The sequence below is a fragment of the Lobosporangium transversale genome (assembly GCF_002105155.1).
Source record: "Lobosporangium transversale strain NRRL 3116 chromosome Unknown BCR41scaffold_46, whole genome shotgun sequence".
Lineage (NCBI taxonomy): Eukaryota > Fungi > Mortierellomycota > Mortierellomycetes > Mortierellales > Mortierellaceae > Lobosporangium > Lobosporangium transversale.
The window spans coordinates 140,001-165,178 of NW_019029024.1; the positions used below are offsets into that span (position 1 = coordinate 140,001).

General features: G+C 42.3%; 10 protein-coding genes across 10 annotated transcripts in view; 6 read left to right on the plus strand and 4 right to left on the minus strand.

Annotated features, from left to right (window-relative positions):
• BCR41DRAFT_425163 (hypothetical protein) overlaps nt 1-2,800 on the plus strand; it is a 4,290-nt gene extending 1,490 nt beyond the window's left edge. Inside the window, exons 3-6 of the mRNA XM_022030547.1 lie at nt 1-508; nt 609-716; nt 821-981; nt 1,096-2,800. The exon at nt 1-508 is cut by the window's left edge and continues 573 nt beyond it. Coding sequence (XP_021877496.1) covers nt 1-508; nt 609-716; nt 821-981; nt 1,096-2,721 — 2,403 coding nt within the window. The 3' untranslated portion in view covers nt 2,722-2,800. The remainder of the gene's footprint in view (nt 509-608; nt 717-820; nt 982-1,095) is intronic.
• A 58-nt stretch (nt 2,801-2,858) lies between these two features.
• BCR41DRAFT_361092 (hypothetical protein) lies at nt 2,859-6,374 on the minus strand. Its single transcript, XM_022025455.1, has 3 exons — nt 6,271-6,374; nt 4,380-6,155; nt 2,859-4,279 (listed from the first exon to the last, which is right to left on the minus strand). Exons 1-3 carry the CDS (start codon nt 6,329-6,331, stop codon nt 2,931-2,933), a joined length of 3,186 nt encoding a protein of 1,061 aa, XP_021877497.1. The 5' UTR covers nt 6,332-6,374; the 3' UTR covers nt 2,859-2,930.
• A 1,214-nt stretch (nt 6,375-7,588) lies between these two features.
• Nucleotides 7,589-8,371, plus strand: BCR41DRAFT_361094 (hypothetical protein). Its single transcript, XM_022025456.1, has one exon. It carries the CDS (start codon nt 7,773-7,775, stop codon nt 8,310-8,312), a length of 540 nt encoding a protein of 179 aa, XP_021877498.1. The 5' UTR covers nt 7,589-7,772; the 3' UTR covers nt 8,313-8,371.
• Nucleotides 8,372-8,416: 45 nt separating this feature from the next.
• Nucleotides 8,417-10,350, plus strand: BCR41DRAFT_374059 (Rho GTPase activation protein; the record flags this gene model as incomplete). Its single annotated transcript, XM_022026836.1, has 3 exons — nt 8,417-8,529; nt 8,633-9,435; nt 9,521-10,350. The coding sequence occupies 3 exons, from the start codon at nt 8,417-8,419 to the stop codon at nt 10,348-10,350; spliced, it is 1,746 nt and encodes a 581-aa protein (XP_021877499.1).
• Nucleotides 10,351-10,709: 359 nt separating this feature from the next.
• BCR41DRAFT_361097 (hypothetical protein) lies at nt 10,710-11,903 on the plus strand. The gene is made up of 2 exons (XM_022025457.1): nt 10,710-11,647; nt 11,744-11,903. Exons 1-2 carry the CDS (start codon nt 10,812-10,814, stop codon nt 11,784-11,786), a joined length of 879 nt encoding a protein of 292 aa, XP_021877500.1. The 5' UTR covers nt 10,710-10,811; the 3' UTR covers nt 11,787-11,903.
• BCR41DRAFT_361099 (S-adenosyl-L-methionine-dependent methyltransferase) lies at nt 11,746-13,856 on the minus strand (the record flags this gene model as incomplete). Its single annotated transcript, XM_022025458.1, has 3 exons — nt 11,746-13,293; nt 13,399-13,456; nt 13,550-13,856. The coding sequence occupies 3 exons, from the start codon at nt 13,851-13,853 to the stop codon at nt 12,234-12,236; spliced, it is 1,422 nt and encodes a 473-aa protein (XP_021877501.1). The 3' UTR covers nt 11,746-12,233.
• Nucleotides 13,857-13,969: 113 nt separating this feature from the next.
• Nucleotides 13,970-14,771, minus strand: BCR41DRAFT_361101 (hypothetical protein). The gene is made up of 2 exons (XM_022025459.1): nt 14,434-14,771; nt 13,970-14,262 (listed from the first exon to the last, which is right to left on the minus strand). Exons 1-2 carry the CDS (start codon nt 14,720-14,722, stop codon nt 13,985-13,987), a joined length of 567 nt encoding a protein of 188 aa, XP_021877502.1. The 5' UTR covers nt 14,723-14,771; the 3' UTR covers nt 13,970-13,984.
• Nucleotides 14,772-14,986: 215 nt separating this feature from the next.
• On the plus strand, nt 14,987-16,465 carry BCR41DRAFT_389261 (hypothetical protein). Its single transcript, XM_022028104.1, has 3 exons — nt 14,987-15,750; nt 15,987-16,073; nt 16,201-16,465. The coding sequence occupies exons 1-3, from the start codon at nt 15,148-15,150 to the stop codon at nt 16,420-16,422; spliced, it is 912 nt and encodes a 303-aa protein (XP_021877503.1). The 5' UTR covers nt 14,987-15,147; the 3' UTR covers nt 16,423-16,465.
• A 71-nt stretch (nt 16,466-16,536) lies between these two features.
• On the plus strand, nt 16,537-18,214 carry BCR41DRAFT_361103 (hypothetical protein). The gene is made up of 3 exons (XM_022025460.1): nt 16,537-17,380; nt 17,461-17,905; nt 18,047-18,214. Exons 1-3 carry the CDS (start codon nt 16,578-16,580, stop codon nt 18,164-18,166), a joined length of 1,368 nt encoding a protein of 455 aa, XP_021877504.1. The 5' UTR covers nt 16,537-16,577; the 3' UTR covers nt 18,167-18,214.
• Nucleotides 18,215-18,632: 418 nt separating this feature from the next.
• BCR41DRAFT_311626 (hypothetical protein) lies at nt 18,633-24,852 on the minus strand (the record flags this gene model as incomplete). The annotated part of the gene is made up of 9 exons (XM_022021046.1): nt 18,633-19,495; nt 19,610-21,299; nt 21,406-22,576; nt 22,689-23,209; nt 23,292-23,736; nt 23,820-24,045; nt 24,150-24,363; nt 24,502-24,618; nt 24,727-24,852. Coding segments are annotated over 9 exons (5,373 nt in total), but the record flags the coding sequence as incomplete, so codon positions are not given.
• Between the last annotated feature and the right edge of the window lie 326 nt (nt 24,853-25,178).

The window sequence follows — 25,178 nt, forward strand, 5'->3', positions numbered from 1 at the left end:
GCAAACATTACTCAGATCAATGGTCAGCTGCAACCAGGTCAGATTGGCCAGCCTCAGCGACCTCTACCAGGAAATATTATACCAAATATTTCTAGCGCGGATCAGCTGATGCTTCTTCATCAGCATAATCAAAAGCTACAGCACGCACAAGCACAAGCACATTTGACTCTTCTTCAGCAACAGCAACAGCAGCAAGCACAGCAGCAAGCACAGCAGCAAGCACAGCAGCAAGCACAACAGAAACAGCATGATCAAGATCAACAGCAAATAAAGCAGGAGCAGCAACCGGAGCATCAAGAGCAGCAACAACAGCACGCTCAAACACAGGCTCAACAACAGGAGCAGCATAAAGTGCAGCAACCAGACATGCTTCAAGCACAACTACTACAGCAACAACAAAACATACAACAGCAGCGCAGCCCTCAGATACTGCAATCACCTCCGCAGCAGGCTGTGCAGCAAGCACAGCAGCCGCAGCTGAATGGTTCTCTGTCACAAATGAATCCAGGTAATACCATATCTAGCGCACCAATAACTATCTAGTTAGGATATCCTCCGTACTAATTCTCCTATACTTTATGCTCTTCAAACGATCTTTACTTAATCAGGTACTGTCAATCCCGGTGTTCCTGGTGCTGTCCCTAGCCGAGTTCCTCCCACGCACGCTTCAAGGGCTGCAGTCCAAGCCATGGTAGAAAGAATTCAGGCTAACAGAAGTATGTATAATACAACTTTAACCATGAGGCTTATTAGAACAAGGAGAAATTACGACCCCATGCTAACAATCGTTACATATTGGTTTGTAAACTCGTTTATTTAGTTCCTCCAAACATATTACACGATCTAACACCGGAACAAAAACAGACAGTCAAGGAACAAATGAATTTGATGTTGCCTATGGTTATGAAGCTGGACCAACTAATGCCTATTGTTTACGCCCTCACTAATAACCGTGATGCCATAATGAAACTGATATTGATGGTATGTTTGAATCAATGTGTTTTTATTTATTTAGTACATTACCATTATTTCTGATGGTCAGTGTTGTTTATTTACTTGATTACTTATTTATCTATTTATTTATTTTTTTTATAGAAATTTATGTTCCAAGATCAACTGGAGTCATTGAAGCATGAACAGTACAACATCACGCCAGAAAATCTTATTAAGATGAAAGAGCGATTGCATCACTGCTTTCTATGGGTTAAATCCGAGACGCAAAATGGAGCCCTCGCTGGGGCAGCAACAGGCCAAAATGCGAACAATGTTTTAAATCGAATCAACAATGTTAATCCTGGCCAGATAACAGGACTCAATCCTAACGTTGGACCTGGACTGGTCTCAATCTCCGGACCAGGGGTTGATCCTTCAATGAATGCTAATCTGAATACAGGTGCCAACAACTCTGTCGGCATGGTTGGCGCACAAACTGCAAATATACCAAACAATCCAGCCACGGTTCAGGCAACACCGTTACCATCTTCCGCAGCCCCTACCCCTCCAATGAAACCTGGATTGACGGCAGCTGACCTAAAATTACCACCGCCAAAGAAGGCTAACAGCTCGCCTCCAAACAGCTCATTCCCAACATCCCCAAGATCGGAGGCAGGAACACCTTCAACACCAAGTCAAGCGGTCCAACGCACGGGGACTGCCGGGATTAATTCAACAATTGTTAAACAGGAAACGCCCAAGCAGGCCAAAACTCCTCAAGCCACTAATGCAAGTGTTGCTATAGACCAGTCTTCTCTGGCTGTGCCAGCTGTTCAAGGAGGCACTTCGCCAACACTTAATGTCACTAAGGCGCCAGATGGAACTAGTCTGACTTCATCTCAGCTTCTGTTGGCGCAACGTGCGCGCCAGTTGCAGCAGCAACAACAACACACTCAGGTTGACCAGAAGCAGCCCATCCCTTCCCCTATTCAGCAAACACAGCAGACCTTACTTACACCCCAACTACTACAGCAAGGTACAGTACAACTGCCTGCCCAGCCATCGAATTTCGCACCAATGGCTGCGAAGGCAACTGCAAACAATTTGGACCAAATGTCCAAAGAAGAACTGATCCAACAAGGCCAAAACTTGCAGCGAGCCCTGGCCAGTAACGCACTCCGTGCAAGGGAGGCAGCACTCGTCAAAATGCAATTACAAAAGATACGTGGAGCGCTGGCAAAGCCACACAAGCAGGAACAATCAGCTCATCTTAGTACTACGTCGGAACCTTTGCAACCCAAGGTCGCATCTTCCAGTTCTTCAGCCGATATGACTATCTCACAGCCCCAACCTTCGGGACCATTATCCTCAGCTGCTGGAACAACTGATAGTGGATCACAACTAAGAGAAATTCAAAAAGTTCAAGAGTCAAGACAACAGCAACAACAACAACACCCGATGCAGCCAACAGATCCTCTTGAATTTTTAACAACAACTTATAAAACCCTAGTCGGCGTGAACGACACAGGAACTTTCAGTGATGAGGTGGTAACACGTGAATCCTTGTTTATGCTTCATAACACCTTTGAGGGCTTTGTTGGCAAGCGGGTGGGCAACGGGTCTAGAAAGGACATGTATGACGATGGCCCACGTAAGCGTGCAAGAACTGAAGTTAAAGATGATGTACTTATTGCTCCGTTGTTGCATAGTGGGGATGGTGAGCCAGATGCCTACATAGCTAGTTACATTGATTGGGTTCAAGAGACCCAAGAGGTACAGACTGCTTGAAAACCGTTCCCATGCAACCGCCCGTACAATATGTAGCAACACAGGCCCATCCGCACACTTTGAATTAGCTTGTGTATTGTATATTATTATTTTTTTTTTTTTCTTTTTCTTTTTTTTTTCCTTTTAGTACATTCGATTAATAAACTATATAGAATAAAAAAGCTATCGTATTAAAACTTCATTAGGGTATATATAAAGTATTAGATAAACTAGTGTGGTTGGGGTAAATTTAGGCTACGGTTCAGTTCCAGCATGATTGTAAGTTTTTGGATCTCAGCTCGCAGTATCTCGGTTCGTATCCGTAACGGCAACACTATCGGTTGTTTTTGATAATACTGGTGCACCGAAATCTGATCAAAAGGAACATTTTGTTCAACCGCGCTGCGCTTGTACTTGAAGTCATTGGTTTGCAAGACAGTTGCAACACTTGAAACTGCGCTGAGGAGATGTAAGACATTTACGATTGTCATAAAGATCCCTAGAAGAAGTATGGGAGTTATTATTCGAGAATGAATTTGTCTTGGTGAGCTGCACGAATCCGATGCTCCTGTAGCAATGACAGATTGATCTGGTGTATCCGATACACATTCATGTCCAGCATCAACAGCATTCGATTGCGTTGATTCTGCCGACTGAGTGTCTTCAGTTTTGGTAGGCACTGTTATTGCCTCTGAATTGGTTTGCGCTTTTTCTTGCATTTTCGTTTCCGGTGGAGAAGAGGTTGGAAATAGATCATTGATAACAGCAAAGCTCTTGTCCAGTGCTTCTATCCAGAGGTGTGACACAGTCCTGATAGATCTCGTGGCAAAAGTAGCAGTCCTTAGTTGACCATTACTTAAAGACTGATCGTCCTGCTCCATCAGCTCCTTCGAGGAGGCCATACGAGGGCTAATTGATTGCATGAAGTCCAACACCCCTGAACTTCTGTCTGACAAAGCTGTTGCATGCACCTGATGAAATGTTTCGATTGGTGACAAGGAGCTAGCAGTTCGCTGCATCGATATTATGGAAGGTCGACGTCCACGTCTTGGAGAGTTCCTCAAAAGCTGCTGCGAGAGTAAGGAAAGCGCAGTGCTGGACTCAGAAAAGCTTCGCGGCGTTATTTGGAACCTCAATGGGGGTGACTCCATTGAAACATTGTCTAATTTGTTTTTTAGACTGTTATTGACGTTTTCTTGAGTAACAGAATGTGATACATTAGGGGCTTCCGATGTCAATTGGACTGAAGGCGCTTTCCATATGATAACAGTGTCATTTAGGGTGTCGGCAGCATCTACAAGCTGTCGAACGATTTCTCGATAGAATGCACATGATCTTTCCAAATAACTTGTTTCGATCATGCCGCCTAGTAGGATAGATTTTTTGAATGCCACTTGCGTGAAACACTTTATCCTTGTGTTTCCTAGCGACTCCCATGTTAGACAGATCTGAGTGGCAATTGTAAATTGATCACCGAATGGTATACTTGGCGTCTTAGATTCAGTGCAGACGCGAATCACCCGATTGTCATGTCGTAAAACCTTTTGCGTTTCGAGGCAACAAATTGACGCTTTGGTCACTGCAAAAGTAGAAATAAATGAAGCATTAGGTCATTGAGTCATCAAACGATGAGATTGGAGACTACACATCGACGCAAGTACAAGCATTACAAAACTTACACATTGGAATATTGAAAGATACAGAGTATTCGAGCTGTCTTGTCCGTCCTTCCCACTTGCTCTTACTACCTGTAAGCAATTCAGAGTCTAAAGACCATGGCGTGAACTTCACCTTCGAGGATCCATCAACGCTCCTACGAGCCTCACAAATAAGCTTATTGCCAAATTCTGCTCCATCGCCTGAAAACAATAGATCGAAGCATTGTTCTAATGTCATAGGGACTATGGTGGATAGGATTGCGTGTTTATAATGCCTTTCACAGTCACAAGGTGTGGGTCCTTGTGGTACCTCGAATGAATCACATATTGGCTCCGATTCGAGCAAGTTCGACTTCAGCGGAGGAGAGTTCGAAATTCGCTTGTTTAGTGCAAGCATGCTTGACCCCCTTTCTTTATGATTCTCGAATCTATTTCTTTCATTCCCTTTACTAGTATCCATAACAGTACTAAATATTTCACCCGACTTTATCACCCCACGGGTTGTCGACGACGAATGGGAGACCTTGGTTGTTGGAAGAGATGGTGAAAGTAATAAAGGTGGCGGTGTTGGCGACTTGATGTTAGATCCTTGATAGGATCTTGAGGGCCCCAGGTTTCGTATCGGTATTGGTGCCACTGTATCGTCTGCATGAATGGTAGTATTTGAGGTGTCTCCTGTACCTATGCAAGAGTGCGTCGAATCGTCGGAGCTTGAACTAGAATGACATGTACTGGGACTTATTTCACGTCTCAATAGTAAGGTCCCAAAAAAGTCTGTCGAATCCATGGAGCTCGCCTGAAGATCAACACGATCAGAAGAATGTGAACGCCCTCTGCTTCCAACATGTAAATTTGCGTTCTTGGTCCCATCCTGTCTCCAAGTCCTGCTATAAATATCCTGCTCGAGGCTCTTCTTATCAGTCTCGACAGTCCATGTGCTATCTAACCACTGTGTCGATCCAATACCGTCATACATCGTGTTTGCATTGATAGTACTGTCCAATGTTCTGATTTGACGATCCTGACTTTTATTGACTATTACCGCAGAATTTTTAGCCAATTGCTGATCACCCTTGGTTGTTGAACAACGAACTGACCAGAATCTTTCGATGTCTGCAATAGCGCGTTGTGGGTCTGAAATATTCACCAATACGTATTCTGTCCCAAAAGAGCCCTTCTCTGAGATTGATCTCACTCCGATTCTGATAGAGTTTGAGTCATGACCTACTTCCTTTTGCTGTTTAAAAAACAGCAGGTCATGGTAGTCAATTATCATTCGAATGGCTTTTCCATCGCTCTTGCCATAGAAACATACATGTGTTTCCGTTACGTACAGCGCCCCTTCCCAAAGAAGATCTTGTTTCAGGGCACAGCAAATACTTATAGGATTTGGAAATGAATATGGCGTATTAGAGTGGGGCAAGGAATTAGAGAACTTCACAAGTGAAAGGCTATCGTAACTTTCAGGTGAAGGTGCAGATAATGTAGTAGGGTATGTAGACTCTAAGATTTCAGGGGGTGTTTGGGGCGGTGTTGAGAGGGATGGTATACACGAATTTGAAGGTAACTTGAAGAGGTAGTCATGCTCCGGAAATGTGGTTATGAATTCGTGCTGTATCTTGGCTAGCTTTGAGATATTGTCCGCAGATACTAGATGATTGTCTGCACTGTCATCATTGCCACAGGTCAATAGGTTCTCAACCGAAGGCGAGCTGAAAATTGAAGTCTTTTCGCAGTTGGATTGATGAACAGGCTTCACTTGGGGATCATACGACATCTGGCTCTTGGTGTGCGCTGCTAGATAAAATAGAATTTACACAAAGTTTATTTTTCCAATACAAGGAACAGTAAATATTCATAATAACTACTTAAATTATGGTTTCAATACATTTGAAGCGCTCATCAAAGTCACCTTGGTGGTTCTGGATGCCATTAAAGGATCTGCTCTTATTAGCGTAGCACAGGGAACTCATGTTCTCTTGCGCTGCAATAGGCTTGGCAAATACTCGGCCTATTACTCAGCTTTCTTTTATAAATGCTAATAAGGCAAGAGAGAAAGGAATGTTGGGATATGGCTAATTAATGCTCAGCTGATTGAACCAAGCGAAGCGTATCTGCCTTTTGCGCTGTCCATCCTGATGGCATCATTCATTTGTACATACAGGGAATTTATATTATGGATTTGATGACCTTGTAAGAGTTGGTAGAGGCGATTTTTTTTTAAAAAAAAAAAAAAAAAAAAAAAAAAAAAAAACCGTACAATAAAGTTGTCACACAGCTTAAAGTGTATTTTCAGGACAATGAATAGATGAAAGAATTGAATGTGATGAAGAATAAAATGTCTGAAAGTGATGGAGAATGAGAGAAAAAAAGACAGGGGCGAAAAAAGGGACAGAGAGAGTAAGGAAGAAGAGGGAAGAAAGAAGTTTAGCATTGTTGGTGGGGCGATTTGTTTATCGCAGGCATACTTGACATGGTACATGTACATGTAGTATAAAGTCAAATGAGCCAAGCCCAAGGATAAAAGATCAGGCCACTTCATCTGGTGCTCATGATTTCGGCCCCTGTTGAAGACACACAAACAAACATTCAATATTAATACATTTAAGCATTCCCTTTATACATTCCCCACCAGTTTGGTGCGACTGTTGTCAACGTGAATGCATATCCAGTCTATTGTAACACAGGAAAGCCTTCGCTGCATGTCAGCCGATCAATGCACTTGCTAGACAATCTGCGTATCCCCTATCCTAAAACATCGCCTGATCGACATTAGTTCATTTTACACTCGTTCTTCAGAAATCTGCTTGTTAGCTTTTAGTCCAGTTCAGTTTAGTATTACAATCAAGAAATGTTCGACTCAGCTTAGTCATTCTAGCTTTATTTTTTCTTATTTGGTTCTTGATGTCACTTAATAAGTACTTTTTTCTTTATTTTTTTACCTTGCGCACAAAGGAAGGACGCTTCCTGTGGCCATCATAGATAGGCTCTACTCTTTATGTGTATGATGGACAACAACGGTTTAGCAAAGGTGGGTGTTCACGGCTCCAACTTCGTTATTATGACAGATGACAAATAGGCGAAAAGTAATGGAGATAAGAAGATTCATTTGTGGCTGAGATATTCAAGACCCAGCTGGCGCCGATGATTGCGTAGGTATCACAGAGTGAGGGTCTCACTTTGCATTGGATTTTCTTTGTCAAGACACTACTCTTTTTCTTCCCGCTATTAAACTCCTCCCCTTCGTCGATTACTTCCCTTCTCCTTCCTCAATGATATTCATGAACCCGTTAAACAGAGAATAGGTTTTCATTCACCTTCGATCAACAACAAGTCCTTCTCGCCCGCTTTTGGTATCTTTTGGTATTGAATAGCGCTCAGACCTTTTTTTTCCTTTCTTATCAGACATCCGAGATGCCTCGACTACCATTCGCAAGAAGTTTTTTATCAGATAATACAGGTTCAACAAAAAACAACAAGATCGCACCCATACCTTTTGATAGTCAAACAAAAACACAAGGGCAGCTTCCAATAGTCGATGTCGGCCCGCCATTCCTTTCGCCGCTGATATTTGGACCTGATAACACATCCACAAATAGCTTTGACCTTGATGAAATATTTGAGTCTGGGGGTTATACCAGAGCAGCCTCAACACAATCTTTGACTTTATCATCAAAAGTCCTTGAAAATACCAGACTACAAGTTGGAGAATCAGAGGATAGTTTCCACTGCGGTTCCAGACCACACCTCAAAGAATCGAAACTAAATGGCAATACCCTTTCGAGTTCTGAGCACAGAAGCCAACCTTCATTGGAGAATGCAAGAACACAATCTCCTACAAGCAATTTAAGCTATAACGGTCATCATTCCAATTCCTTACCCCAGTCGGATGATAAAGAGGTAAGTATATGTATGCTTGACGAATCTCGCACCGTACAGAACAATATAAGCTGACTTCTGACAGTTCTGATACTTAGCAACGCATTCGAGGATTAACTATAGGTGAAGCTGAGATCTTCATAAAAGAACTCTGCACGGAGTTAGCGAAATATGATCCAATGAATCCGTTGCTCCATAAAATATCACAACAGTCAGAGCAAGGGGTTAAAGAGAGAGATATTGAGAAAGATGCCATAGCCACATGCCGTGGAATGAGGGGAATCGAACAGAGGTAAAATGGACTCAAAATATGATCAATACATGTATCTCATAAAAGTACCGAATTAAACGTGTTGTTAATTTTTTTTATAAAAATTTACAATATGCTAAAATAGGATCGTAGAAAAAAATTTGGAAGGGCCTTGGGATAAATTGGAAACATCGCTTGCTCCAAAGCTACAGCGTAGTTCAGATGATGAGCTCCCGGAGAAATTATCCTCAGCAGAGGTGAAACTTCTCCAGGAACAAAAAAAATACCTCCAACGTGAGGTACATCTCCTTTTGGAACAACATGATGTAATGATGAGCGAGATACAGAATCTCACGGTTCGTATTGCTGAACTATCAGCTGTCAATAACGACTCATTTAAGGGGACACAGGATGCAAATCCAGCTACTGCACGACCCAACAGTAGTAATAGTATGCTTCAATTATTTACAGAAAAGATCAAGCGAGAGCAAAAGCTTAGCGGAGGAAACCACTATGACGCTGAAAGCGGTCATCTTCTGAGCGACAAGGAGTCAATACTATCTTTCAACTTGGATCTGTCGCCTGAGAATTCTCATGATTACTCCAATCGTGGTAGCGCCATGGATTCAATCAAGGATAAATATCATGAGGTCCATGTAGATGAAGGGGGAGGTCTCGTTCTAAGGAAAGTTAACAAGAGGGGAACACCGAATACTATCAGGAGTGTTGGAACTATATTTAACAAGTTTCTTGGAGATGGTTCAAGTCTCAGTCATGAAAACTCGAATAACGCTGTAGATCAGTTGAGCAACTCAGACGATAGTGAAACCCGGTCTTTGGGTGAACTATTTCCGGAGCGCCACTACTTTCTACAACACAATTTTGTCCGTCCCGTGCGTTGTGAATTCTGTGAAAATAAATTATGGGGCCGTGAATATAAATGTCGTGGTAAGACACTTAGTTTCTTGAGTTATTTTCTTTTTTTATTGGTGCAGATAGACGTCTTCTGAATATACTGATGATTTTATTTTAGATTGTGGGATAGTAATCCATGGAAAATGCAAAAGTGAATCGATCCCAGTGTGTTCTAAACGAATTACGGACTCAAGTGCAGGTTGCATGGACCTTGTTACTCCGACCCTATCAAACGCAAGAGCCATGTTTGGAACTAGTTTGACAGAACAACTGGAATATGAACAAAGTAACATTCCCCTGGTCGTAGAAAAGTGTATTGAGGCAGTGAATAAGCGGGGCCTGGAAGTCGAAGGAATCTATCGTCGGTCAGGATTGGCGGCAGAGATAAAGCAACTTGTGCAAGCATATGATAGTGGCCAACAGCCAGATCTCTTAGACTCTACATTATTCCAGGACATTTGTTCGATCACATCCGTTCTAAAACAGTACCTTCGCAGTTTACCGGAGCCTCTCATCCCTTTTACCTTGTATAACAGCTTCATGGATGCAGTCAGTCTCTCTCAGAATAACGACAGGATCCAGATGTCTAGACATCTGATTGAACATATGCCCTACGCACACTATCAGACGGTCAAGTTGTTATTAGAACATCTGAGAAAAGTGACCTTTCATGAAAGAGTCAACCTCATGACTGCCAAGAACCTTTCTGTAGTGTTTGGACCAACATTGATGCGAAATCCCGATCCGACCCGAGAGATCGAGGATATGACATTGAGAAACCTGGTGATTGAGCACCTAATAATTAATGTCCATAATCTCTTTGATACAGCCGTTTCGAACGACGTCAATGGAACTCTCTTGAGAGGTAATGCCAATATCAGGACCGATACGTCGCCCAATAGTCTTTCTTCAGAGTCAAGTATGGACACTGCTGAAGATGCTTACTAAGAGGATGGAGATTCCAACATGATAGCTTGTAGTGATATCAGGTAGCAAGAGACTTTGTCCTGCCAGCCATTGATGAATATCCAATCTTTCCATTCAGCCACAATATCAATTTAGGATAGGCTGTGTGTGTAGCAGGCACAATATTTATTGTTGTACAAACAATCCAGATTTAGGGCCGAAATAGATGTCGACAGTGTATTTATAGCTAATTTTGGCGCATGGATGCAACGGTGCATTTTTTGTGGGTATATTAAAAAATGCTCAGGTTTTTGGCACTGCTCGATGTTGCACTGCCTTCCTGCAATTATTTAAACAAAAGTCTCCGTTTTTTTATTTTTTTTTATTTTTTAACAGTCTTTTTTTTTTTGTACATCATCTTTCTCTTTCTCATCCTCATTCCTCATCCTCTTCATCCACATCTTCATTGCCCAACTCTCCTTTACCTGTTCCAATTTTTCCCAATGAGCCTATCGAAGCAAACGATTCTAGTTACAGGAGGATGTGGTTACATCGGTTCTCATACAGTCCTACGTCTGCTTGAGAATGGTTACAAGGTTGTTGTTGTCGATAATCTCTCCAACTCTTCCTATGAGTCACTTCGCCGTGTGTACAAGCTTTACGGCATCACTGCCTCTACTTCATCCTCTCCTGCGTATAATGATGCTATTCTTCCACTTGAGACCCTGATACCCTTCTTTCAGGTCGACATCCTTGACCGTGCTGGACTCGTCAAGGTGTTTGAGGCTCATCCCGAGATTTCTGCTGTGATTCATTTTGCAGGCCGCAAAGCCGTAGGGGAATCAGGCAGGATTCCACTCGACTACTACAATGTCAACATTGCAGGGACGGTTAATCTATTACAAGTCATGGAAGACTTTTCTGTACGCAAGATTGTCTTTTCATCTTCGGCTACAGTTTATGGCAATCCTCCTCATATCCCTATTCCTGAGGAATCCCCTATTGTTGCGTCCATGAGCCCTTATGGCCGCACAAAGGTCTTTTTGGAACACATTATCAAAGATCAATGTGTAGCCTCAGCTGTGAAACAACAGGAGTATCAAAAAGAAATCAATGGTCATTCAAATGGTCATGATACATCGAAAAACTATGAATGGAGTGCTATTTTATTGCGATACTTCAATCCAGCGGGTGCACATCCAAGTGGTATCATGGGTGAAGACCCTCAAGGCATTCCTAATAATCTGATGCCGTTCCTGGCGCAGGTCGCTGTTGGTAATTTAGAGAAATTGTCTGTGTTTGGCAATGATTATCCCACAAAGGATGGTACCTGTATTCGGTAGGTTATTATTATTGTTGTTTACATCCCCCTCTTTTTATTTTTTCTAATATTGAAATATGTTAATCCCCCTTTTTAGTGACTATCTTCATGTAGTAGACTTGGCCCAGGGTCACGTTGCCGCTTTGAACAAGATTGAACAGGAACAGGCTGCAGGGATTTATGGTTGCAAGGCTTATAATTTAGGTACAGGCACAGGGTACACAGTGTTGGACATGATCAAGGCCTTTAATAAGGCTGTAGGGCGTGAGCTTCCTTTTATCATCACAGAACGTCGCCCTGGCGATGTTCCAAACTTGACTGCAGATCCTCGCCTGGCTAACCGGGAACTAAACTGGAAGGCTGAAAAGACCTTAGACGAGATGTGCTTGGATCTTTGGAGATGGCAGCGTAACAATCCAAGAGGATATGATACAGTTTCCAGTTCCAGTCCCAACTAAACATGTACAAAAAAAAAAAAGGGCAATAGAACATAGCATAGTAACGGCCGCAGCAGTTGCGTTTTATATTTAGAGCTTACGTCCGTTTTACATATAGAGCTTGCGTCCCTTTTACATTAAATAATACCCTCATTAGAAACCTATCTTCATCGAGCGCCTACTATACATCTTGCCCTGTTCGCAAGATCTTTCCAGATTTCTATCCGACTAAATCCTGCCTGTCGAACTGCATTGCTAACGGACTGGACTTGATGGTCACCTCCGATTTCCAACACCAGTTCGGGGATTCTAACTTTGTCCAAATCAGGACCATTTCTCCATTGCCGTCCCTTCCCTGTCTCTTGTTTATGACTGCTTTGAATATTTAATTCCTTTTGTTTAGCCAAAACGGAAGTTGGGGGCATATTATTGGAGATTGAGTCAAGAAGTGGCTCGGAAGGCAAGGGAGTAAAAGGATGGAGCTGATTACGGTCATGAAGCAACTCGAAAGCCATATGGGCTATACGAGGGTAAAACATCAGTCCGTCATCGTCCGCCAACAAAGCCTTTGCATCTTCCCAAAGCGCCACCTCAGGCTCCAATGTCTTATGTTCAGAGGGGGCAATATAAGGAGGATTTGATACGATAAGATTATATCTTGCGACTGACGACATTTTTGAAGGTAGATGAGGATGCGGCTCAAAGTCGTGTGCTAGGATGGCAGTGCTATTCCATTGATCAGTTTGTACATTACGGTCCTTTGACTGTTGAGGTTCGTAATGTTGCTGTCCTTTCGGCCCTCGTTGGTCTGTTTTCTCATCGAGAAAATCCATAAAGACCTTTACGGCATTAGGAGCAAGCAAGTCTGCCTGACGGATATAAACACTGTTGCCCTTGAGGAAAGCGCGATTCTTGATTTCATTTTCTCTAGCAAGTTCAACAGCCTTTGGATGAATATCAATGCCAAAGATTCTGCAGGACTTATGGGGGAGAGCAGAAGCTAAACCGAGAGGGATACAACCAGACCCTGTACAGATGTCAAGGATGTTGAACAAAAGCGATGTGGATGTACCGCTTCCATGTCCTGGTTTTAAACAATCTACTGTTACTGCGGCTTTCTGGACAGAGCTTGACATGGAGCATTGTATCTTTTGATCAGCTTGGAAAAGATGCCACTCGTTTGATAAGATAGTCGCCAGGCGCGCAGTCCATTCCTCAGTTTCCCATCTACATGTTGATCAAATATGATTGAGACAAGTCGTCAATAAATGCTATGCATGTATTTGATATGCACTCCAGAACGAAGTAAAATGCATTCAATAGCATTCTTACCTCGGTATCAATGTTGGAGGCCTAGTGAGGATCTCCAAATCCATGAAGGGTTGGGTTCCTTTCTTAACATGAACCGAATAAGTTTGATTAGCACTGAAAGCATGTGTAGACTAGAAACCTGACGAGAAAGAGGGTCTGTTCCTTAACTTACCAAGTATATACTGTAATGGCTTTCTTTCATGGACTCTCTGTTCTACATAGCTTTGCATCAATGCCACTATCAAGCCTTCTGAATGATGTAGACCTGGTTCACTATTCCCTGTTTCCAGAATCATGGATTCTTTGTTTCTTGATCCATTTTCTGAGATCATTAAACGAGCCTGTTGACGAGCATGTTGCAAAAGCCATTTGACTTCCTGACCGGCATGACTTTTACTATGATTGCATATGGGTACCAAAGCTTCGGTCCACTTCCTGATTAGCTCGCTAGTCGCTCGCATCTTTGACAAACCCATTTGTGCAAAAAAAAAAAAAAAATAATAAAAAAAGAGCAAATGTTTGTGTATCACGTTCAAATTCTACACTATTATTTATTAATAATACACTGGATATTTTTTATTTAACTCCGTCTCACAAATCCTCGTCGTCAGACTCGTCCTTCTTCACTGCTGTTGTCCTGATGCCGCTCATGGTTCTGGCACGTAGCTCTTTGATCTATCAAATTTGAAATAGTTTCCAACATAAATTCTCGCTCCTTTTTTTTTGCTGACACTACATTCATCTCAGCATATGTGATATGGCACATCCCAATTACCTTTTGTGCAAGCTCGATCTCCTTTTTTGATGCTCGTTTAGTTGTCCTGTAATAGGTCAAGTTGTCTTGCAATATGACTTGTTCATCGTTTAATCTTTCTCTCAACTTGTCTAAGTAGCCAGTCAAAAAGATCATGAATCCATTAGCCGCCAAGTAAAAATCTTGAGTTCATTTGGTACTATTTTTTTTTTTTTTTTATTTTATTTTTAAAAAAATAAAATAAAATGTTGCAGTGATGGTAGTTGCAGTAGTTGTAGTTGGTGTTGTTTGCAAGTACATACCTAGAGGGTTTTCTTTTGCCTCTTTTTCTTCGAGTGCTTTTCGGATAGAATAACCATATCTCAACTCGTGTTTAATCTTTTTTAGCCCAGTCTTTGTCTTTGGCAAGGAATCGCTTTTGCTTTTAAGCTTTTTCCTCTTCTTGCTAACGGATGGTTTTACAGCAGAGTCTTTTTTTGACAAAGCAACAAGGCTGTTGCTCTTGCTGTTGTTGCTGTTGCTGTTGCTGCTGTTGGTGGAGCGATTGCTTAGGAGTAAATCCAATGCCTGTGCTGTAAGTTTCTTTGACATGATGTGTACAGGTCAATAAATGTCAACGGTTTCAATGAATGAAGAAAAAGTAAGAAAATAAAAATAAGAAAAAAAATATAAAACGGTGCGTGGCTTAAGTAACGAAAGTTTTTTTTTTTTTTTTTTTTTTTTTTTTCACATGGTGATAAGGAGAAAGAAAAAGAAAAGGGAGGGCCATTCAGATTGCACAGATCTGAGTCTGAGAATGACACGGCGAAGCACACACCGCCCGCATGCCTGCAGTCTTTATCTCCCTTTTTTATCTCTCGGACGATCTCCTATTCTTTTCCTTCTTTCTCCTCTCTTACTTCTTACTTTTTGACCTTGACTCTTAACTCTGACTTTGCTTCTTCCCTTCTCCTTTCTCTCCACTCCACTCCTTTTTCACCTCTATAAACACATCTGTTGTAGCAATAGATTCCACAATGCTGCAGTCACTCATGACAGAAAACCCTTCGTCCATTTTATCTTCTGACCAGTTTACTATGCTTCATCATTCACAACAACCTTCATCCTCTTCTTCTTCTTCTTCTGCTGCCGCTGCCGCTGCTGCCGCCGCAGTCACTGCTTCCTTTACTTCGGACCTCATTCATGCTTCATTCGTCGCTGCTCATTCATCCTCTCATTCTTCTTCTTCTTCTTCCTCTTCATCTCAACCCCAATCTCAATCTCAACCTCAACCTCGTCAGAATGATCTTTATAACACAGTTATCAGTAACAACAATAATAGCAGCAATAGCAATAATAATAACAGTAGCAGTTGCAGTAACAACAATACCAGTAATCTTTTAAAAAAGACTCGTGCAATAACGTGCATTACACCACCCAAAATGTCCACATCATCTCTTGCTACACTTGAATATTCCATCCATACTTCACCAAGAAGAATGACTAGAGAGCTTGCAACGGTCTTCCCCAGCAAGGACCTGTCTAATTTGTTAGTTGTGCCAACTTTTCAAAAATGTCAACACGACATGGTTGCATGGGATGCTGTTATCGCCAAGGAAAAAGATGATCGTTTGGAAGATGTAGGTTCCCTTTTGTACTATTGCCATTGTATTCAATGTCATACGACTTGATGGATCTTTTTAATCTTTTTTAGATCCATGTAATCTCAATTGATGCTGTGAGAAAGTATCAAGGAAAAAGAGACAAACATGGAACATGTAGAACGGAGAAAGGGCCTACGTGTGGATGAAATTCTCCATTACTAATGGCATTCCTTTTTTTTTTTTTTTTTATTTTTTTTATAACATTACTAAAGTTCGTCCGGTGGTCCACTGCTATTCACCAAGGTCTAAAGGAGCTTGGCTTCTGGTCCGACATGACTGACCCAGCCTCTGGATATCCTGTAAGAAATTTAAAATCTCTCTTATCAGATATGACTCGAAACTTCAATTTGCCTGTGTCACTTGACCGATAAATCTTACAAACAATCCTTCTTTTGTAAACCATAATTGCTTTTTCTTTTCCCATAGACATTCAGCGAGCGTGGACGAGATGTTTATCCTGATGTGGAAGGATGTCAGATTCTACTCAAATATGATTTTCAGAATGCTGGCTGTTGTAAAGTTTTGTTGCATCCAATCTGGGGTAGCAAAATCTACCCAGCAACATTTTTCACAACCGCTCCTATCGATGTTCTTTTAAAGGTGTTAGAGCAAGTGGAGCAAGAGAATCCCTTGTCAGAGTCACAGTAATCCTTTCATTTCCGAATAAACATATTTTAAAAGAATATTTCGGGTGGCGTAGACTAAAGTATAAAAGTAAAAAAAAAAAAAAAAAAAACCTTTTTTCATTCTTTTTCATCATCTTGAAAAACCTATTCAACTACCATCACAAGAGGAAATAGCTCATGAGCAAGCATCGAAGCATTCATCTACGCTTACCAATACATCAACATGGACTATGCAGTCTATTCCTTCTTATCACCCTAGCGTTCTTGACCACGTCCAATATCAATGTTCAAGCCAGGGCGCTGCACACTTCATCGTTATCAGACCTACAAATGATCACTTCATGGGAACCTTCGGACCCAGACCGATTTCACCCACATACAGGATCGTTGCTTGCTCCTCTTATGATCCCTCGAGTCTCTGGAACTGTTAATAATACTCTTGTCCAAAACTTTATATTGGATTATTTTGCAAAATTGAATTCTTCAAGCCTTGCTGGCGACATTTTTGATCTACAAGACAGTCATCCAGATGAATCTAAAAGGAACCAAATGAAAAAACGATATAAAAGCGAATTATTTCAACGTGCGGAAGGAACACCTGGAACAGGATGGCATGTAGAGATTGATCGTTTCACAGACTCCACTCCCTATGGTCCAAAGACTTTCACAAACCTCATCTTCACAAAAAACCCAAAAGCTGAGAATCGCCTTGTCTTTGCGGCTCATTATGACTCCAAGTATTTCCCTCCTCCACTTGAACCAGGAATGACTTTAAATGGAGGCGAGGACACTCTTCCATTCGTAGCTGCTACAGACTCGGCCGCACCTTGTGCCATCCTTCTAGATCTCGCAGCGAGTTTAGATAGAGCTCTTGATCAACCCGGAAGAGATGATAAGGAAACAACATTGCAAATTATATTCTTTGATGGTGAAGAAGCCTTTGCAGAATGGACACAAAAAGATTCACTTTATGGATCTAGGTAAGAAAAAAAAAAAAAAAAAAAAAAAAAAGTGATTTGTTTGCTTTATTGAAATAGCTGTACTAAAGCACATTCCTTAGGCATCTAGCTGAAAAATGGGCCCAACAGATTGTACCTCGCACTAGGACTGCCACTGGAAGAAATGGTGGATCCTCATCCAACAATCTGGATGGCATTGAGCTCTTCATCTTACTTGATTTACTAGGATCAGAATCCCCAACTGTCCCTTCATATTTTGGAGCCACCCATTGGGCTCACCGTCATACTCTTTCAATCGAGCAGCGACTTTGGGAAGCCAAATTGCATGGAGGACAATTTTTGGCCAGACGAAAGAGTGGATACAAAAGAGCCGATGTCAACGACGACGAGGATGACCTTGAGGGTGACGAACCAATGAGTGGATTTTTGACCGAGAATGCACCATGGCAAGGCATTGATGATGATCACCGCCCATTTCTTGAAAGAGGTGTGCCCATCTTTCATGTCATCCCTATACCTTTCCCGGCTGCATGGCATCAGTTGGGGGTAAGAATTAATCTACTATTAGGATCTGACCTTTTATTATTACTATAATTATTAATACTATTATCATCATCGTCATTGTTGTAGCTAGCTGTTATTATTGTGTTTCGTTTACTAATCTTGACCAACATGCATTAACAATAGGATAATGCCGACATCATCTCTCCAGAGGTTGTTGAGGGTTGGGCCAACATCTTCCGTACCTTTACAGTGGAATATCTTCAATTACTTAAGCCTGTTGCACGTCGTCGAGATGAACTTTGATATTATAAACAAAATAATAGAATGCAATTAAACTCATATTATAGTGCACAAATATACTACTACTTGAGACTTTGGATGAACGAGTCCAAATTATACTCCTCTTCATATTGTTTCTCGTCCCAAAGACCCTCCAAGGACTCAAGGACGTTCTTTGTGGACATCTTTTGGTCCCCACTGTCACCATCACCATTAGCGACCCCACCCTTGACTTTGCCCTTTTTCCGGGCATCCGTGTCACCATCGCTACTGATCTGGAAGAGATCCAAGATTTGATCTGTTCCCATGCTCTGGAGACCCGAATTTTGCTGATTAATGACCGTATTCGCAATGTTCAATTTGAATTTTTGGAGACTATATATGCATAAATAACCAGAAAAGTGATAAAGTGATGTTGCTCAGCATTACAATCGTGCGCTTCATCATTATCATTATCTTCAATGAAAACAGCATATTCATAGATATATATTTACCCCATGATCTTCTCCTCAAGAGTGCCCTTGGTAATCAACCGATAGACATTGACGACCTTTTTCTGTCCCAAACGATGTGCACGATCCATGGCTTGTAAATCCTTCATAGGGTTCCAGTCATGCTCCACAAAGATAACAGTGTCAGCTCCTGTAAGGTTGAGACCCAGTCCTCCAACATGAGTCGTTAAAAGAAGAAGATCAATTGAAGGGTCTGCGTTGAACTTTTGAACAATTCCATGTCTCCGAGAGGAATCAACTGCTCCATCGAGTCGCATATATGAAACCGAAGGCAACAGAGGTCGTAAAAGATCGTTTTCAATAATATCGAGCATTGCCTTTTGTTGGCAGAAGACAAGCGCTCTGTGCTGACTTACTGCTGAACCACCTCCAGTAATCAAAGAAGCCTCCACATCAGCGTTGGATTCCGATATGGACTTCAGTCCAATACCGCAATCTATGAGTAACTGCTTCAGGGCTTGCAATTTTGGAGCAAAACTAATATCATGAAGGGACTGATTATGGGCCTTCAGTTGTCTCATGACTTTGCCGTACTCTGGGTGATTTTCGTTCACGACCAAAAGCGGGTGGTTGCAGAGCTTGCGGAGATATTGAAGGGCTTGGAAGATATGTGTTGCTTTTTGTGGCGGATCAGCCTTGACATCCTCCGTCAATTCCTCCTCCACTTCATGCTTGATATGTGACTTTGAAAAGTCTTCGTACAGCTGCTTTTGAAGATCGCTAAGCTCGCAATAATAATCCTGGATAATCTTGGGTGGGAGATCACTTAGCACATCCTCCTTTAGTCGACGCAATAAGAACGGCAATACTTGCTTATGAAGAGCCTCAAGTGCCAATATACCTAGGAAAATAAATAGTTGGATGTAATACAGTGAATCATGTGGATTCTAAACTTACAATGATCATGATTTTCCAGGGATAAACAGCAAAGGATGACTCCACCCACAATACTTACCGGCCTCTTGCTCCCGAGATGAGCTTTTACTGTCACGACTCGCGAGAATAGGCTTTCCAAAACGGTCATTAAATTGTTTCTCTGTTCCCAAAAAACCTGGCATCAAAAAGTCAAACAAGGACCATAATTCAAGCACGTTGTTCTGAATAGGCGTTCCTGACAATATGACTCGGTGATTAGCCTTAACCATCTTAACAGCCTTGGTAATCTTGGTCTTTCCATTCTTGATAATATGTCCTTCATCCAAGATACAATAGTTCCATCTGATTTTCTCCAAGTCCTCAATGTCGTTTCGGACCACATCATAAGACATGATTACAACGTCGTGTTTAGGGATTGCAGATCGAAGCCTTTTCCGTTCAGCTGGGCCACCAGTATACATAATAGGCTTTAAATTATCTGTATACTGTAAGATTTCATGATACCAATGACCCGTTAGTGTAGGAGGGCAAACCACGAGCGATGGGCAGTGAGCATACTGAGGGAGTCCCGTCTCTGCGAACTTGACTTGACGGTCATGCTGATCACTAGCAAGCATGCAGATCGATTGAAGGGTCTTTCCCAATCCCATGTCATCGCACAGGATACCATGTAGTTGGTACTTGTTCAGAAAAGCAAGCCAGTTGACGCCCTCCTGCTGGTACTTTCTCAAGTCCGCTTTGATCGTGATTGGAATTTTGTAGGGCTGCAGCTTCTTACTATCTAATAGTTGCATTAAGAACTGTCGCTCTTCCTGGCGTTGTTGTAGCATCTCAGCAGACATCTCTGGGGGGTCTGGGATACCAGCCTCTAACGGTACAAGCTTGATTAAATGTGCAAAGCAATTTGTTGATACTAAACGCGTAGGCTCATCCGGATCACTCATGCGCCCAAGAATGGGTACAATCAGGAACACAACATATGGCAAGATCTTGGCGTCCATTTTCTGAACCACTTCATTGATCATCTCGACTGCCCCCTGACGACGGATCACATTAGCACTGTCTCCGATATATGGGACAACACGATCAATCACCAGATGCATTCCAGGCACTGTGATTACATCACAAATTACAGAGAGGCATTTTGCTGCGGCGTGGCGTACGACAGTGAAAGGGGATACTAATGCCGTGGCAATATGCGGCATCAGCTGCTCAATAGATGGGTATAAATCTGGATGTATGTGAGGCACTAGAGTTTTTGTGATTTCAAGAGCATCGATAATATCATGCCAGTCATCTGCCTGTAAACTAGTAGGCTCGATCACTGGTCCCTGTGCGAATGAAGATATCAATGGTGAACTCATGCACTCCCAGACCTTTGGGACTGCTGAAAACAAGTTTGATCCAAATCGTACAGCGAACTCCTTGAAAGCTGCCTCCGCGCCACGTCTAGTCAAGCGGGTTTCATCGTCCTCAGCAACCTTTGTATCTTTGGCAGATATTTTAACATCCTCCATGCCCCGTCCACCCACAATCTTACTGTCGAGTGCAGCCTCCTTGGACCTCTTAAGTGAAAAAATGCCTTCGAGCGAAGAATCCTGATCCAGTGACGGGGTAATAGTTGTGTCGCCGCAGAGGTATCGTCCAAGATTCTTGATCAATTTGGGCGTAGGAATTACGCGTAGGTTGCAGAACGGCGAATTGCATAGGATTACAAGACTAGCCAGAGTCGAAGCGGAGCGCATCTGAAGATCCATGTTCCCTTCGCTCTAATAAGATGCGATGTATAAAGATTAAATACCTGTTAGAAATTCAGCATATTGTTTCCATGATCACCAGCGTCGCTGCTTTGCTTCTAGCTGAAATTCGACTTACCCTGACACTCTTCATAACACTATTAATCACTGGATTCAGTTTGGCAGGAAGTGTACCTAAATTGATGACTGCTGAACCAACTGCCGCTGCAACATATAAATCTGCTTTCTCCTTGATAGTCTCAAAGTAACCAATACTGGCAATAACGCGCTCCAGTCGACCGCTCAGCAAGGGTACAGCGGTCTTGCGAGATCGTGCTCCAATCTGATTCATCAACTCAGGTGCAGTGTTGGCCGCAAGCTCACGTGCATAGTCAATTGTGAAGTCGTTGGCGCCTCCATTATTATCGGCTCCTGCAATTGGTGGAAGAGCAGGAATACTCGTCTGTGGCACTTTACCATCACTGACGAACGCGTTGAGCATTGTCTGGATTTCAACCCGGACACCCTTTAAGACTGTGAGACTCTCGAGATAGCTGAGTGGTGGGTCCGATATGAGACATTCTGTTAAGGCTGAGGAGGTGCGAAGACCAAATGGAAGTCCAGCTTCTGTTGGGTATACTCCTGTACGCTCCTTAAATGCATAAGCCCACTCCGCGATCACAATCGCTGACATTTGACGACGCATTGCCCAAGAGGAAGTGAAGTGAGGCTGTAATATGCTGTAGAATGTTTCTTCTAACTGATCTAAAGGCCAGGTCGCCATGATCAGTCCAAGTGCCTTGCATGCGTTTAGACGACAGCGAATGATTGATTCTGTTGACACCAATGCCAAGTCCTGCTTCAGCATCCCTATATCAACATTATGAGAGTGAGTCTGTGCAGATTGAGCTTTTCTACCGCGGGTGGGGGTGTCAACAACATTAGCAATCTCCTGTCCTGTTGGTGAATAAAAAAGACGGGTGTCCAACGGTGTCCCAATGGGTGTGAGCAACAAGTTGAAAAATGCTGACAGGTGAGGACCTATGACAGTTGTGATCAGCAATGACCCTGAGGCGGATATGTGTTCAATCAATGCAGTCGCGACAGTTAATGACAGCTCCAAGATCTCTTTTTTCTCCTCCACAATCAAATTTTGAAAAGCCATGCGGACCACTCTCTCATCCACCCACTCTGCAATCGACTTTAACTTGAGAAATGTCAACATTGCATTTAAAACCGCCATACGAACGCCAGGAATAGTATGACGAAAGAATGGGTTGAGGCGAGGGATAAGATTTACCAGTGTATGCCTGCCAAAAAAAAAAAAAAAAAAAAAAAAAAAAGACAAGGATTCATCTATTAGCCTTGGATGGAGGATCATACACAAATATACGGCGTCTTAGTTAAACAAGAGACCATTACTTCTCATCCTTGGTGTGAATCATAAAGTCAAGAACGCTTGGGAATGTAAAGAGCTTAGCTAAAAGATCCATAACGCTGGCTGTCGAGGCCGTGAGGTCATCCTTCAAGACAGCTAAGCAATCCCAAAGAACATTGACAACGTCTGGGATACGTTCTGGCAGTTTATGGACAAAGCTAGAAGAGATGGGGATAAGAGTAGATGCTGATACTGCCCGAACATCATCGTCCTCGTCCTTGAGACCCAGAATAACAGCGCTAACTACATTCTGCAAAATGTCAGCACCACAAGCGGAGTCATTATCTAGAAGGTCCCGCCGAACAGCCACAGCATATTTTAACCCAAGCAATCCAGCATGCCGAACTTCCCAGACATAGTCTCTTTCCATGCCTTCCTCAAAAACATCATTCTGGTAAATGAGGCGCATCAATACTCCAAGCGTATTTCTCACTCCTTCGTCAGACATGTGTTGCAACAGAGCGCCTAGGGTTTGTGAGCACGTTTCTCTTACAGGAGCAACAACCTAAAACGTTGGCCGATTTCATGTTAGATTGGGTTCTTTGATAGCATGTACAATATTCGATTGAAACTCAAGTCGGGTATACCTGGTCCGACACGAAATCCCCAAATCGATCCAACGAAAACACGCAAAGAAGCCGGATCGCAAGATCTTCTAACCATTCATGATGGCGGGTCTCGTTTTCGGCTTTCTTGCATCCTATAATCTTTCCTGCACCGCCGCCTTGAATTTTCAAAATTTCACGAAGTCCAATACCCGCCCCATGCCGTATCTCCCAGCATGGATCAAAGAGATCCATGCATAGTAGGTCGCAAACACCCTCAAATGGCCATTCAGTTGACGTCTCCAATATTGATTGTACAGGTAATCTTGCCTCCACTACGACTTTATTGGAGTCTGATTGAGGAGTAAACTCAAAATAGCCTCCTTCTTGTCCATCTGCACCTGCACCTGCTCCTGGTCCTGGTGTGCTTGGTGTACCTGGTGTATCTGGTCCTTTTCTTCGACCAGCTAGGTCTATCACACGAACTCTATCAATTAGGCGTAAAAAATATACTTCATCAAAATCAACAAGCATTTATAATCCGACGAAGAAAAAAAAACAGTTACTTACTTGTCTTTGCCTTTAAACTTTAGATCTGTTTTCGCACGACGTTTGAGCTTATTTCTTTCACGTGCACTGAGCCCCTCTAGATCTACTTCGCTTGGAAGTCCTGGAGAAGGTAATGGCGGTTTCGAATGGGTAGAGCTTGAAGTAGAAGGTGTTGAAGGGTGTTCCTGCTTTAATGAAGCAGATGGAGCTCTTGTTCCAGAAATATCCGATTCGTCCACAAGATCGACTTGAATAATCAATAAACAGAAGAAGATATGATAATGTTAACTTTACAGTTTTTGAGGTGCATATGAATATATATCATTGTTGTAACAACAGTCTGTATTTTACCATCCATGAATTGAGATGTCATGAGTCCAAGATTTGCGGCTAGATTTTTTCTTTGAATCGCCAGACGTTCTGCAGGATCAAGATCGCTGAGATCCAGATCATATTCTTTTCCTGCTGATCCCAAGAGCAATTTCCCATTTTGGAGTACTTGACTAATATCAAAGTTGGAGAATGATAGTCGGTCGTACCGAGAGGCTTTTGTTTTCGCTCTTTGCTCTTCTGTCGTGTCCTCGTTTTTTAGAGTCACTTCTATTGAATTAAACCGGAAGCTGAGACCGCGTTAGAATGGAAATTGATCAGTTTCTTTAACCTTGACAACTGTTGAAATTCTATCCATTAGGAGCAATTTCACAAGAAACTTGCCATTATCTGACGGATCCCACTGATGCACATTAGAAACTATGGCCTCCAGAGCCTGTCCCGCAGCGATCCTAGTATCCCAGCTTTTACTCCGCAAATGGACTAGCACCTTTACAAATTAAGCAGGGAAACATAGTTAAGTCCATGACCAGACATGCACCGGTCTAATTACGTAAACAAACCAGTCAGAAGAAAGGGAGAAAAAAAAACACAATACCCTCGACAATAAGTTAAATAGTTCTGATGGATGCTGCTTCTGAATATCGCCCAATTGTTGGGCAGCAGTTGCCCTCACCGCAGCAGTCGATCCTGTCTCCAGGAGAAGTACTAGACGATCGAGCCTGTTGATGTAGATGCGGATGATCAAAGAGGTACAAGGTTGTCCAAAGTAATTAGACAATCATCAATGGTTTGTGCATCGGGTTGAAAACTCCTGAACAAACGAAACGAACTATACCTGGTAGTCATTGCTGGCAGGGAGATTTCTGTTACACACAGAGCTTACTAGAAGCTGTTGTTTTGAACCACCTATAGAAATAAGTTAATTCAATGATTCGTATGACTGTATTTGTCGACTTATAAAGTAGTTGTCGAGCTTAGGAGCTAATAACCTCATCACTGCTAAGGACAAACTTTTTAAAAAATAAAAATAAAAATAAAAAAAAAGCT